Source organism: Molothrus ater, chromosome 18, assembly GCF_012460135.2.
Source record: "Molothrus ater isolate BHLD 08-10-18 breed brown headed cowbird chromosome 18, BPBGC_Mater_1.1, whole genome shotgun sequence".
NCBI lineage: Eukaryota > Metazoa > Chordata > Aves > Passeriformes > Icteridae > Molothrus > Molothrus ater.
This window is the reverse complement of record NC_050495.2, coordinates 12,539,893-12,553,960: the sequence shown is the minus strand read 5'-3', so window position 1 is coordinate 12,553,960 and position 14,068 is coordinate 12,539,893. Positions and strand designations below refer to the sequence as shown.

Sequence of the window (14,068 nt, the reverse complement as noted above, 5' to 3'; positions counted from 1 at the left end):
AGAGATGGCATTGGGGACACCCCTGTCCTTCCGGGGGGCCCTGGCAGTGGCAATGGGGGTGAAGCATGGCGGGGGGGGGCGGTGCCGTGCCACCAGTAGCACCAAGAGGGGGAACAGGGATGACCCCGTCCTGCTCCCCAGGGTGGCACAGCGGGGTGGCCGGGGTGACCCCGGTGGGTGACCGGGGTGGCACAGCGGGGTGACCAGGGTGGCCGGGGTGGCCGCGGTGGCCCTGTCATGGCTCGGGCAGGTTGTGGCGGGGCGCAGGGACGATCCGGTAAGGGGGGTGGCCACTGCCACGCTTGGCACGGGGCACCCCGGGGGTCGCCGTGCCGGGGGCGCCGCTGCCCGAGCCGGGCTCTGGCTCTGCGGGAAGAGAGGAAAAAAGGGGGTGTCAGGGGGTGGGATGCCACCCCCCGCTCCAAACCCCCCTAATCAGCGCTGGGGGCTGTCCTGTGTGTGTTGTGCCCCGCAGAAATGGGGGTCACTGCCCCACGGTGGTGGCTCTGGGTGTCCCCAAGCCCTGGGGACACCCCGCCGAGGACCCCGCCAGCTGGCACCCCTGCCTGGCACCCCCGGTGTGAGCCCTGTGGAAAAGCACAGCTGGAATGGGGAGGGGGAGGCGGGGTGAGGGTGGGGGGCACCCTGGCACGGGGGGGTTGGCACCAGGGGATCCCTGGGGACAGTGGGAGCTCTGGGAGCTGCTTCAGCCCGAGAGGGTCCCTGTGGTCTGCTGGGAGCCTGGGGGGCTCTGTGAGCCTCCCTTGGCTTGAGGGGGTCTCCATGGTCTCCCTTCTCCAAGGATTTCCTGGAGCCCTGGGGAGCTCCAGGGTTTCCCTTGGCCCAAGAGGGGCTCCGTGGTTGCCTCTCCCAATCCAAGAGGGGCTCCGTGGTCTCCCGTGATTCCAGAGGGGCTCTGGAGCTTCCCTTGGCCTTGGGGGACCTCCATGGGTCCTTTTGATCCAAGAGGGGTCTCCATGGGTTCCTCTGGAGTGAGAGAGTCTCTCCATGGGCTCCCTTGAACCCTAAGGAGCTCCAGGGTTCCTCTTGGTCCAAGAGGGGTCTCCATGGGCTCCTTTGGAGTGAGAGGGTCTCTCCATGGGCTCCCTTAAACCCTGGCAAGCTCCAGAGTTTCCCTTGGCTCACAAGGATCTCCAGGGTTGCCTCTCAATCCAAAGGTATTTCCATATTTGCATCTCCAATCCCAGAGGATCTCCATGGTTGCCCCTCTCAATCCAGGAGGATCTCCATGGTCACCTCTCAATCCAAGAGTATTTCCATGTTTGCCTCTCCAATCCAGGAGGATCTCCATGGTTGCCCCTCTCAATCCAAGGGTATTTCCATGGTCACCTCTCAATCCAGGAGGTTCTCCATGGTTGCCCTTCTCAATCCAGGAGGATCTCCATGGTCATCTCTCAGTCCAAGAGGACCTCCATGGTCACCTCTTCAAGAGTATTTCCATGATCACCTCTCTCAATCCAGGAGGATCTCCATGTTTGCCCCTCTCAATCCATGAGGATCTCCATGGCTGCCCTTCTCAATCTAGGAGCATCTCCATGGTCACCTCTCAATCCAAATGGATCTCCATATTTGCTCCTCTCAATCTAATACTATTTCCGTGGTTGCCTCTCTCAATCCAGGAGGATCTCCATGGTTGTCCTTCTCAATCTAGAAGGATCTCCATGACCACCTCTCAATCCAGGAGGATCTCCATGGTCACCTCTTTCAATCCAAGAAATCTCCATGGTTGCCCTTCTCAATCCAAATGGATCTCCATGTTTGCTCCTGTCCATCCAATATTATTTCCATGGTCACCTCTCAATCTGAGGGGATCTCCATGGTTGCCCCTCTCAATCCAAGAGATCTCCATGGTCACCTCTCAATCCAGGAGGTTCTCCATGGTCACCCCTGTCAATCTAAGGGGATCTCCATGGTCACCTCTCAGTCCAGGAGGTTCTCCATGGCTGCATGGCTAAATCCAAGAGATCTCCACGGTTGCCCCTCTCAATCCAAGCAGGTCTCCAAGCTCTCCCTTGGCCCCGGAGCTCTCGGGTGCCTGTTCCCGTGGGTGCTGCATCCCCCGTGCTCCGTGCCCACTCCCGGGGGTGCCGCAGCTCCGGGCTCGGGCAGGGCAGGGCAGGGCAGGGCAGGGCATGGTTACCTGGCCAGATGATGGCTTCCAGCAAGGTGACCCTTCTAGCCAGGACCTCCAGCCGGGCCTGCTGCCGCAGGAGGGTTTGGAAGCTACTGGCCTGGGGGAGAGGGAGAGAGCAGAGCAGAGCAGAGCAGAGCGCGTTGGCCCCACGGCGGGCACAGCACGGGGACACGGCACGGGGACACGGCACGGGGACACGGCACGGGAACACGGCACAGCAGGGGTGGCACAGCATGGCAGGGGTGCAGCCCCAGCAAGATGGGGGTGCTGGGGCACGAGGAGGGGGTGCCAGGTCTCCTAGGAGGGTCCTCCCAGTCTCAGAGGCTGCCAGGGGCTCCCCCATCCCTGCGGGTCCATGGGGACAGGGGAGGTCCCTTGTGCTGGCTGGATGCCCCTGGGCAGTGCCCTGATGGGGACACGGATGTCCCTGACCTGGGGGAGCTCCTTCTGCCCACCCCCAGCACTCTGAGCCCCCCCACATTTGGGGGGACACGTCCACAACGTGTCCAGGGGGACACTGATGTCCCCAGCTGGGGGTGCTCCCTCTGCCACCCCCAGCACACTGAGCTCTCCAAAACACGGGGGGAGCACCTCCCCAACCTTCTCAGAGGGCCACCAGCTTGTCCCCAACACTGACACTGCCACAGGTGTCCCTGCCCGAGGGGGGCAGTGCCTGGGGGGGGCTCTGGGGTGCCCGGCTGGGGGTGAGGGTGGGGGGACCCTGGTGGCCCTTCCTTTGGGTGGTCCCCAGTGCTGGCCACGATGGCACCATGTGGGTGATGACATCATGCATGCCAAGGGCCACCGTGATGTCATGAGGGCCTGGTGACCTCCTGGCAGGGGTGGGGGGTCCCCCCTGGAGGGGGTGTCCCTGCTGTCCCTGTCCCCCTTGGCACGAGGAGGGGCTGCCGAGGGTGCCCTCCCTGCAGCTCCATGAGAGCAGTGAGCCAAGGGCCACCGTGGTGTCACCTGGTGACCTGCTGGCAGGGGTGGGGGTCACCCCGGGGGTCCCCTGCCCCTACTCACCGTAGAGCCCAATCATTGTTTCCAAGATTAAAACCCTCTCCGCTAAAATCTTCAGCGCCTCGCGGAGCTGGTGCAAACCCTCCCCCTGGGGACAGAGACAGGGCTCAGGGGGGGCTGCACCCCAAATGGGCCCAGGCCATCCCCGGGGGGGACGCGGGGACCCCCAGACTCACCACGACACCAGGGGAGGGAGAGGGGGAACCCCTGGGGGTCTGAGCCCACCCTGTGCCCCATCAGCCTGTTCGGGTGACATTGGCACTGGGTGACATTGGCCCTGGGTGACATTGGCCAGGGAGCCCAGAGCCACCTTTGGGGATGAGGCATGGCACTGGACAGAGCTGGGGACACCCAGGATGTCACTGGGGTGCCATGGATGAGCTGTGGGGCACTGGGCAGAGCTGGGGACACCCTTGCCAACACTGGGGACCCAGGGACAAGCTGTGGGGCAGTGGGAACAAGAGGGGACCCTTAAGGACATCCCTGGGACCTAAGGACATCCCAGAGCTGCAGAGAACAACAGGGAGGGTGTCAGGGTCCTCCCGTGCCCGTCCCCCCTCCCAGCCCAGCCCCCCATCAGTCCCGTGTGTCCCTCCCCAGTGTCCCCGGTGTCACTCACCCACGTGCCCCTGTCGCCCGGCTGGCCCCGGGGCCCCGGCTCGCCCTGGAACACAGAGAGGATTGGGGCTGGCAGGGGGGGCCCGGGGGGGCCCCACACCCCCACCCACCCCCCCACCCCCGTACCTGCGCCCCGTCCTGCCCGCGGCTGCCCGGGGGGCCCTGGGGACCCTGCGGGGGGACAGAGCCGTCAGCACCGGGGGCACGGCCGGGCCCCCAGCAGGGGAGGCGCTGGCAGAGCCCGGGGCTGGGAGCCCGCTCCAGACCCCAAATCCCCTCCATTACCGCACACCAAACCCCAAACCCTCCCCATTACCCCGCTCCAGACCCCAAATCCCCTCCATTACCGCACACCAATCGCCCCGACCCCTCCATTACCCCACTCCAGACCCCAAATCCCCCATTACCGCATGCCAAACCCCCCAACTCCCCCATAACCCCACACCAGACCCACAACCCTCCCACTACCTCACACTAAACCCCCTAATCCCCCCATGACCCCACACCAAACCCCCCCATTACTGCACACCAGACCCCCCAACCCCCATTACGCCACAGCAAACCCCAAACCCCCCCATTACCCCACACCAGACCCCAAACCCCGCCCATTACTGCACTCCAGACCCCCCAAATCCTCCTCATTACCCCACACCAAATCCCCCCAAACTCCCCATTACCCCACACCAAACCCCAAACCCACCCATAACCCCACACCAAACCCCAAATCCCCCCAAATACTGCACCCCAAACCCCCAACCCCACCATTACCCCACTCCAAACCCCCCAACCCACACCCCCCAAACACCCCCATGGTCTTGAACCCCCCAAATTTCCCCATGGCCACACCCCAGTTCCCCCATTTCACCCCAAACCCCCCCACAGCCCCCAGCCCCATTCTGGGGGTGCCTTTGGAGCTGGGGGGACAATCCTGGGGACACTGCCCACATCCCCACCCCATGGCGGGGTCCCAGCCCCCTGTCCCCAATGGGGACAATGGCTTGGGGCCACCCAGCAGGGCAGGGGTGTCTGGAGCAGAGGCGTCCCCAAAGCACCCCCTGTGCCCCCCACCCTGACACGGCCACCACGGGGGACACCAGAGCTGCCCGGGTGGCCCTGGGGACCCTACAGGGGACACTGGGCACGGCCACCCCCCCAGGCGGTGCCACCGTGTCCCTGTGGCACTCACCCTGTCCCCCTTGTCCCCCGGGGGCCCGGCAGCTCCGGGCGCTCCTGCCCTGCCCTGCGGGGACACGGTGGGGACATCAGCGCTGGGGGGACACGGGGGCTCAGCCCTGCCCTGTCCCCACCCCCCCAGCACTTACATCGGGTCCTGGGGGCCCAGGGGGACCAACGGGACCGGGGGGGCCTGGGGGACCTGCAAGGACAGGGGGGGACACAGCTCAGTCCCACCCCAAAAACATCGGGGGGTGACAAAGGTGGGGGGGGGGGACACCCTCACCCATTGGCCCCGCGGGTCCGGGGGGGCCCACGGGACCCACGATGCTCCTGGTGGCCTCGGTGAAGGTGTTGGACAGGACGGGGTCCCCTGGGGGGACAATGGGGGGGGTGTTTGGAGCAGGGCCCTCGTGACCCCCGTTTGGGGACATGGGGGCACCACATTCCCCTGCCCCGTGTGTCTCGTCCCTGTCACCCCAGTGATGGCAGGAGGTGCCCAGCTCTTGCCAACGCCCCACACCTCATTGCTGGGACCCCAATGTTGGCAGGGGGTGCCCTGCAGTGCCCGGTGCCCCCCACATCATGCCTGGAATCCTGGGGGTGTCAGGGGTCCCCGGCTGTGCCCAGAGCCCCACACTTCATCTGTGAACCCCAGAGATGGCAGGGGGGACCCCAGTGCTGCCCAGTGCCCCACATCTCATCCATGTCACCCCAATGATGTCCTCAGGGTCCCCAGTACTGCCCAGTGCCCCACATCTCATCCATGTCACCCCAATGATGTCCTCAGGGTCCCCAGTGCTGCCCAGTGCCCCACATCTCATCCCCAGTGACCCCCAGGATGTCCCCTCACCACCCCCAGCCCAGGAGCGGCTCAGACCCCCCCAAACCAGCCCTGCCCCAGCCCTGCCCCGTTTTTGGGGTCACTCTGGGGGGGACCCCAGCCCAGCCCCCCTTACTGGGCTCGGCCAGCCGGGGAATCGCCGGCCCCAGCGGGGCAGGGGGGCCCGGGGGGCCGGGGGGCCCGGGGGACCCTTTCTCTCCGGGGAGCCCCCTGGCTCCATCCCGGCCGGGCGGTCCTGGGGGGCCGGGGGGACCTGCAGGGAGGAAGAGGAGGGTGAAGATTGGGGCTGTGCAGCGCTGGAGCCCTTCCGAGCCCCCAAACTGCTGCACGGACCCCCCAAAATCTGGAAAGGGGGAAAGGGGGGGCTCGGCTGGGCCAGGCACCAGGCTGGGGTCCCCCCACAGTGTCCCCCCGTACCTGGTGGCCCCGCTGGCCCCTTCACTCCCCGTCCTCCCGCGTCGCCCTTGGGCCCGGGGGGGCCCCTCCAGCCGGGTCTCCCTGCGGCACAGCAGCGCCCTGAGGGGGGGGGGGGACCCCGGACAGCCCCTCGGGGCGCCCCCCACCCACACCCGGCCCCCCAGCCCCTCCCCAGAGCTGGCCTGGCCCCTCACAGCCCCCACGGAGCCAGGGCCGGGCTGGGACCCGCAGTGGGGTCCTGGGGGAGAGGGAGGAGGAGGAGGAGGAGGAGGAGGAGGAGGATGTGGGGACAATGGGGACAAAGCCCCCGCTGTCAGGGGGGGCCGGCTCAGTGTCACCCCTGCGGTGGGACAGCTTTGCTTTCCCCCAGAGTGAGGGGTCGTGCCCCCCCAAAATATTGACAGCACCCAGGTGCGTTCCCCGCCCTGCGGGTGCTGCCGGGTGGCGCTGTCACTGTCACTGTCACTGTCACTGTCACTGTCACCCTGCCTTACCGTCATCGCCGGGGCTCCCGCGGGCGGCCGGGGACCCCCAGAGCTGCCCGGCCTCGGGTCCCCTGCCCGGGCTGCTGCCCCTGGGGGGCTCGGCCACCGCCAGCCGGGCCACCTGCCAAAGACACGGGGCTGGGTGACAGCACAGGGGGCACAGGGTGACCCCCCCAGGGCTCCTGTGCCCCTCGGGGGGAGCAGGGGGAGGTGGCCAGAGCCCGAATGGGACTTGCCTGCGCCTCGAGGGTGGCGAGCCGGGCTGCCAGCTCCCCGACACGGCTGCAGTTCAGGCACCCTGCGGGGGATATTGGGGGGCACGGGCGGTGGGGAGGGGGCAGCCGGCCTTCTGTGCCCGCCCCAGCGGGGTTGGGGAGGGAGGGACCCACCTGAGAAGGCCGTGGGGTGCAGGGGGGGCCGGCGGGGGGCGGCGCTGGGGTCCCGCAGGGTGAGGGAGGGGCGAGGCTCTGCCGAGGAAAGGGGGGTCAGCACGGGGGGACCCCCCCCCGGGGCATCGCCTGCTGTGGGAGACCTTCCTGTTGTGCTTCCCTCCCACACGCTGGGGGTGCAGGGCCCCATCCTTGCTCTGGGTGTGCCTCAGAGCCCCCAATCCCACCCATAATCCTGAGCTGGGATCCCCCAAACCCACCCATGGTCTTGAACGAGACCCCAAAACCCTCCATGGCTGCACAGCAGGTGCCCCCAAGCCACAACCCCCAAACCCACCCACAGTCCTGAAGGTGCCCCCCTAAATCTCCCCATGATCACCCCCCAATCTCAGCCCCAGCCCCCCCAGTTCCCCCTCAGCCCTGAACCCCATCCCCAAACACGCCCCAGCCCCCAGCCCCATTCCGGGGGTGGCTCTGGAGGGGGGCACAGTCCTGGGGACACTGCCCACCGCCCGTGGGGGGGTCCCAGTCCCCTGTCCCCACCGAGGGATCCCAGGGACAGCACCTTGGGGCCACCCAGCACGGCAGCAAAGGGGTGTCTGCAGCAGAGGTGGCCCCCCCACGCTGTCACCCCGCCCCGGCACGGCCACCGCCGTGCTGCAGGGGACAGCCCTAAGTGGGGCCAGATGTGGGGCAGGCGGCCAAGCACGCAGGGAGGAGGAGGAGGAGGAGGAGGAGGAAGAACCCCCCGCCTCCCCCAACACTGCGCCCACCCAGCTGCCTCCAGACCCCCCCGTGCCACCCGCTGCCCTGCAGACCCTCGGTGCCACCCTGGGGTGTCCCCACCCCTGGGTGCCACCCGCTGCCCTCACAGCCCCCACGGAGCCAGGGCTGGGCTGGGACCCGCGGTGGGGTCTTGGGGGAGAGGGAGGAGGATGAGGAGGAGGAGGAGGATGTGGTGACAATGGGGACAAAGACCCCCCTGTCAGAGCTGGCAGCGCCGTCCTCCCACACACGGCACAGCCTCGCACCCATTCATCCACTGCCCACCCACACCCGGCCCCTCGCGGCTGGGGGGCTGCACCCCCTCGAGGGCACTGCCATGCCGAGGAATGTCCCTCTGTCCCTCTGTCCCTCTGTCCATCTGTCCCTCTGTCCCTCTGTCCCTCTGTCCATCTGTCCATCCACCCACACCCCATCCATCGGCTGTTTCAGTTCCCCACCCCAGGCACATCCCAGTGCCCACCCATCCCTGTCCCCCTGACTGTCCATGCACTGCCCCACCTGGGGATCTCCATCCATCCATCATCCATCCATCCATCATCCATCCATCCATGCATCCATCCATCCATCCATCCATCCATCCATCCATCATCCATCCATCATCCATCCATCCATCCATCCATCCATCCATCCATCATCCATCCATCCATCCATCCATCCATCCATCCATCCATCCATCCACCCATCCATCCATCATCCATCCATCCATCCATCCATCCATCCATCCATCCATCCATCCATCCATCCATCCATCATCCATCCATCCATCCATCCATCCATCCATCCATCCATCCATCCATCCATCATCCATCCATCCATCCATCCATCCATCCATCCATCCATCCATCCATCCATCCATCCATCCATCCATCCATCCCTTTCCTCACCCCCCAGTGACACTGAAGGCCGTGTCCCACAGCCCCTGGGTGCCACCTCCCTGCCCTGTCCCTGTCCCCATCCCATCCATCTCCCACCTTCCTCGCAGTTGGCTCCGCCGTGTCCGGGGCAGCAGCGCCACTCCAGCGCCGTCAGTGTCCTGTAGGTCACCCTGTAGAGCGGCCTCACCACGGCGCGGTAGCTGTGGCACAGAGGGGCAGCTCACACCCATCCTGGGGACATCCCGGCTGTCCCTGCTGCCAGGGCACCCCGGTGGCCCCGCTCACCTGCCCCCGCTGCAGGCCAGGGGCCAGCGGCAGCCCTGGAACACCCTCTGCAGGAAGGTCCCGTTCTGGACGTGGCACGACACCGTCCGTGTCACCGTGTAGGAGCACCAGTTGCTGGAAGGGAAACCACCGATGTCACCAGCCCTTCTGTGGGGACACCACGGGGGTGCTGCCACCCAAACTGTCGCCCATGCCCGGTTTTTGGGGTGCCCATGGGGACCCCTGCTGTGACACACGTGGGGTGGCACATTCCTGCTGCATTCCCGGCAGTGCTGGCGCCGCCTGGCCTGCAGCGGGCCTGGAGCCCCCCCGTGCCCCCAGCCCACCCCACACAAAGGCTCCTTTCTTCTGCCCCACATGCCAGGCTCTGCCCACCCCCTCCCCGGGCACCCCAGCCTCAGTTTCCCCCTGCAGAGGGGGACGCACCGGTGCCGTGACACCGAGCGTCCCCATCCCCGCGGAGGGAAGGACTCGCCGTACCCTCGGCAGCTCCAAATTCAAAGGCTGCACAATTTGGGTCAAAAAAGGAGCTTTTTGGGCCTGCTGCAGTGCTGCAAGGAGGGAGGCGGTGGCAGCAGGGACAAGCGGGGGGACAATTGTCTGGGAGGTGCCGGAGGCGGGGAGGACAGCGGGGTGGCACAGGGCTTTCCGGCTGGGCAGCGTCCCAGGCGGGCGCCGTGCCAGGGCTGGGGAGGCACAGAGCCCGCCGGGGCTGTCGCCACGCTCCTGCTGCCACCCTGCCGTGCCAAGGGGGTCCCGGGTGGCATTGTCCCCTTTGGAGGGTACCCAGCTGCTGGGTGGTGCCAGCTCCAGCTGTGGAAATGCCTGGAAAATGGGATGTAGAAAATGCCTGGAAAATGCCTGTGGAAATGCCTGTTGGGATGGGATGGGATGGGATGGGATGGGATGGGATGGGATGGGATGGGATGGGGATGGGTCCCGGCTCGTTTCCCAGGGGAATGCCCTCCCAGGAGTGGGGCAGGAGCTGGCAGGCTTTGGCATGTGAGCGCCTGCCTGGCCCGGTGTGACCCCGGCCCACCCAGCACCGCGCTGGCACTGAGGGGCTCCAGGCTCTGCTGCCAGGGCTTGTGCCCACCCGGGGCAAAGCCCACACCAGGTTTGGCTCTGAATCCCATTCCCATTCCCCAAATCAGCCGCTTGGCTTTGTGCCCCCGTGTTGGGCATGTGGGATCCCAGTGGTGTGTCAGGCAGGGATGGGGTGGGATGGAGTGGGATGGGGTGGGGGCTCCTGGGTGCTGGGTGCTGGCCTGGGGGTCCCGGGGGGACACGGCAGGGTTGTGCCAAGGCGCCGGGGGCTTCCTGGGCTTGGCCGGGAGGGGAAGGGGAAATGAGGCGGCTTCTGCCCGTCGCCTCTCCGAGCCGAGCGGAACCGGGAGGTCCCGGCAATCCGGTGCCGGAGACACGGCCAGAGCCGAGGGTTTCCTGTAAACAACCACCCCCTCTGCCGGCATCCCCCCACCGCTGCGGCGGGACAGGGACCACAGCCCCCCAGAGCACCACAGACCCCCGGGCTGGGCCAGCTCCAAGGGACGGGCAGGACCCTGGGGCTGGGGACCCTGGGGCTGGGGACGCTGGGGCTGGGGACCTGGGGCTGGGGACATTCACTCTTCACCAACTCCAGCCCTCCCAGCAGCCCCAGCGCCCCCAGTATGCCCAGGGAGCCCCACCATGCCCAGCATTCCCAGTAGTCCCAGCATGCCAAGGCAGCCCCAGGATCCCAATATGCCCAGGCAAACCCAGGAGCCTCAGCATGTCCCTGTATGCCCAGGCAGCCCCAGGAATCCCGGCAGCCCCAGTAGGGCCAGTATGCCCAGAAGCCCCAATAATCCATCCCAGTAGTCCCAGTAATCCCAGCAGCCTCAGCCCCAGTATGCCCAGGCAGTCCCAGGATCCCCAAATGCCCAGGCAGCCCCAGTAACCCCAGCACCTCCCAGCACCCTGCTAAGCCTGGCAGCTCTGATACCCCCAGCCAAGTCCTGCCAGTCCCAGTAACCCCCAGTATCTCCCAGTGCCCCCAGCCTCCCCCGCCCCAGCACCCCCAGCATCACGGCCCACAGAGCCCCTCCCTGGAGTGCCCAGCTGCCGGTGCCCCCTGTCCGTGGTGCCCCCACGCCTGGTACAGAGCCCCTCAACACACACAGAGCCCCGTGCCTGATGCCCCATGGCTGATACCCCTGGTACCCACAGATCCCCGGAGTCTCCCAGGTGCCCACATCCCGACGTCCCCGGTGTCCCCCGTGCCCGGAGTTCCCTGACGCCCCTGGTGCCGAGTACCGGCAGCTGTTGGTGCCTGGTGCCCCCCGGTACCCGGTACCCACAGCCCCCGCTGCCCCCCGGTACCCACAGCCCCCGGTGCCCCCTGGTACCCACAGCCCCTGGTTCTCCCCGGTATCCGGTACCCCCGGTGCCCGCAGCAGGCGATGCCTCCCCGGTGCCCCGATCCCTGTGTTCCCGGTGCTCTGACCGCCGTGTTCCCGGTGCCCCGATCCCCGTGTTCCCGGTGCCCCGATCCCCGTGTCCCCGGTGCCCCGATCCCCGTGTTCCCGGTGCTCTGACCGCCGTGTTCCCGGTGCCGGTACCTGCGGGCGGCGGGCGGCAGCAGGGCCGGGCTCCAGGCGGCGGCGGGCGGCGGCAGCAGCAGGCAGAGGGTCAGGCAGAGCCCCAGGGCTGCGGGCAGCGCTGCGGGCAGCGCCGGGCGGCGGCGGCACCCCCGGGCCCCGGCCATGCCGCTCCGCGGGGCTCGGCGCTGCCCGGCCACCGGCACCGGCACCGGCACCGAGCGGGCGGCGGGGGAGGGGAGGAGGAAGGAGGAGGGATGGAGGAGGAGGAGGAGGGATGGAGGAGGGACCCCCCGCCTGCCCCCCCGCCTGCTCCCCGCCTTCCGCCCCTCCGGCACCGGGGTCCCGCTGGCGGGGCGGACACGAGGTGCGGAGGGCAAACCGGCCGAGGGGGGGCGGGAACGGGGCCGGGGGAGGTGGGGGGCCCGGGGAGGGGGCGCGATGCGGGGCCGGGCCCGGCTGCGGGACCCCGATCCCCGTGGGAGCGACTGGGGACACACGCGTGTGCGGGACCCTGCGTGTGCGGGACCCTGCGTGTGCGGGGCCCTGCGTGCGCATCCCTGTGCGTGTGCGTGGATTTACACACGCGTGTGCGCACAGAATTCGCATTTGTCCGTTGCTTTGCACACTTTTACACGCGCAGAATCCACGCGTGTGCGCCCACGGATTCACACACGCGTGTGCACACCCAGGTGCGTTTGTGCCCGCGTGTGTGTGCACGGCCCGGGCGTGTGCTCACTCAGCCTCCTGTCTGTCTGTCTGTCTGTCTGCCTGCCTCTTTGTCTGTCCGTCTGTCTGTCTGTCTCCTGCTGTTCTTCCAGCTGCCTCTGCCATGTGTGTGTGCGTGTGTGTGGTCCCCGTGTCGGGGCGTGCAAGGAGACCGCGTGTGTGTGTGTGTGTCTGTGTGTGTGTGGGCGGGTGGTCCCCGCCGGGGGGCCCTACAGACTGTCTGTCTGTCTGTCTGTCTGTCTGGGGACACATCCCTGCCGTGGCAGCACCCCGGGACCCCCCACCCTCTCCTCTGTGGGCTGTGGGTGGGGGTGTCCCCTGCGCGTCCCCCACCCTGCACTCCCCGCTCCCCCCAGGGACCCCCACTCATGAGTGCCCCTTGGTGTCACCCCCACCCTGCGGCCCCCCCGGGTGTCCTTGAGGCTGTTTACCCTCGTGGGTGCCGCGGGAGCCGAAGGTCACCCCCGCTCCTGCTCAGACTAAACACGGCAGCAGCGGCACCGGGGCTGGGGGGGCCCTAGGGGGGGACAGGAGCTTGCACCGGGTGTGACCCCACACGGATGTAGGGCCCAGCCCCGGTGCACAGGGTTCTGTCCCCAGGGCCCTCAATGACACCCACCCGGCCAGGGTTCACCCCCTGTCTGACGGCTTGAGACCCTTCAGGGCTCCTCGGGGTGGCTTCAGGTCCCTGTGCCACGACCCTGTCCCACCTCTGTGTTCCCATCCCAGCTTCATGTCCCCTTATCGAGCCCCAGATCCGTGTCCCTGCTCTGGCTCCTGCCCTGGATTTGTGTCCCCAGCTCTGTCCCCACGCTGTGTCCCCACCTCAGCTCCAGGTCCCTCTGCCATGTCCCATTTCCAGATGACTGTCCCGTCTCCATGTCCCCATCCCATCTCCATGTCCCCATGCCGTGTCCCTGCCCCGTGCCAGCCCCGAGCTCATTGCCCCGGGTGACCCTGCCCGTGGGGGCTGGCACGGAGCGAGTCCCCCACCGTGGGGACAGGAACGGGGACGGGTGGGTGTCCCCATGCCCGACCCGGGACCCCCCCGTGCCCGAAGCCACCAGGTGGCACTGCGAGGCCACCGCGGCCACCGCTGCCCGGCCCCCAACCCGACCCTAACCCAACCTTAACCCTGTCCCCAAATCTGTCCCTCCATGGGCACAGCCACAGTGACAGCTCTCCTGTCCCCACATCTGTCCCCAAATCTGTCCCTCCATGGGCACAGCCACAGTGACAGCTCTCCTGTCCCCACATCTGTCACCAGATGTCTCTCCATGGGTACAACCCCAGTGTCAACTCCCCTGTCCCCAAATCTGTCCTGCCACGGGCACAGCCATGACAACTCTCCTGCCTCCAGATGTGTCCCTTCATGGTCTCAGCCAGAGTGACAGCTCCCATCCCCACATCTGTCCCCAGATCTGTCCCTTGGCAGGCAGAGCCACGAGGCCTTGGGCTGAAGGTGTCAGATATTGGGGTGCCTTTGTGGCTCAGGGCCTCCTGCCACCTCCTGTGCCTCAGTTTCCCCACAAGGCTGTGGGAAACACCTGTCCTAAGGGGGAACAAGTGTCCCCTCAAGCAGGGTGGTTCACCTGGGGGACAGCCGCCCATGGGGACATCCAGTGTGTGTCCCCAGGGGGGTGCCTGGCCCCGGTGCAGCTGCCCAGTCCCCAGTGTGTGTCCCTGGTCCCCCATGCCCTGTCATGGTGG

General features: G+C 67.2%; 1 protein-coding gene across 4 annotated transcripts; it reads right to left on the bottom strand.

Moving 5' to 3' along the window:
* Positions 1-118: 118 nt before the first annotated feature.
* Positions 119-12,010, bottom strand: LOC118693204 (EMI domain-containing protein 1-like). 4 transcript variants are annotated; one of them, XM_036393607.2, is made up of 15 exons: positions 11,651-12,008; positions 9,051-9,164; positions 8,862-8,965; positions 7,105-7,182; positions 6,952-7,013; positions 6,725-6,836; positions 6,231-6,311; positions 5,929-6,066; positions 5,256-5,342; positions 5,119-5,171; positions 4,983-5,036; positions 3,923-3,967; positions 3,798-3,842; positions 3,182-3,266; positions 119-366 (listed from the first exon to the last, which is right to left on the bottom strand). In XM_036393607.2, the coding sequence occupies exons 1-15, from the start codon at positions 11,794-11,796 to the stop codon at positions 236-238; spliced, it is 1,335 nt and encodes a 444-aa protein (XP_036249500.1). In that variant the 5' UTR covers positions 11,797-12,008; the 3' UTR covers positions 119-235. The 4 variants fall into 4 exon arrangements, with proteins under 4 accessions (XP_036249500.1, XP_054372788.1, XP_054372787.1 ...); XM_054516814.1 differs by lacking the exon at positions 119-366 and adding an exon at positions 2,162-2,252; XM_054516813.1 differs by lacking the exon at positions 3,923-3,967 and having other exon boundaries at positions 11,651-12,010.
* Positions 12,011-14,068: the final 2,058 nt, after the last annotated feature.

What these genes read in the sequence shown, in the direction of transcription:
- LOC118693204 (XM_036393607.2), bottom strand. Translation starts at nt 11,796, where the DNA reads ATGGCCGGGGCCCGGGGGTGCCGCCGCCGCCCGGCGCTGCCCGCAGCG. An exon ending in CGGGAGCCCCGGCGATGACG is followed by an intron (nt 6,312 to 6,724) that starts GTAAGGCAGGGT and finishes GCTGTGCCGCAG; the next exon opens with GGAGACCCGGCTGGAGGGGC. An exon ending in TCCCCGGCTGGCCGAGCCCA is followed by an intron (nt 5,343 to 5,928) that starts GTAAGGGGGGCT and finishes TTGTCCCCCCAG; the next exon opens with GGGACCCCGTCCTGTCCAAC.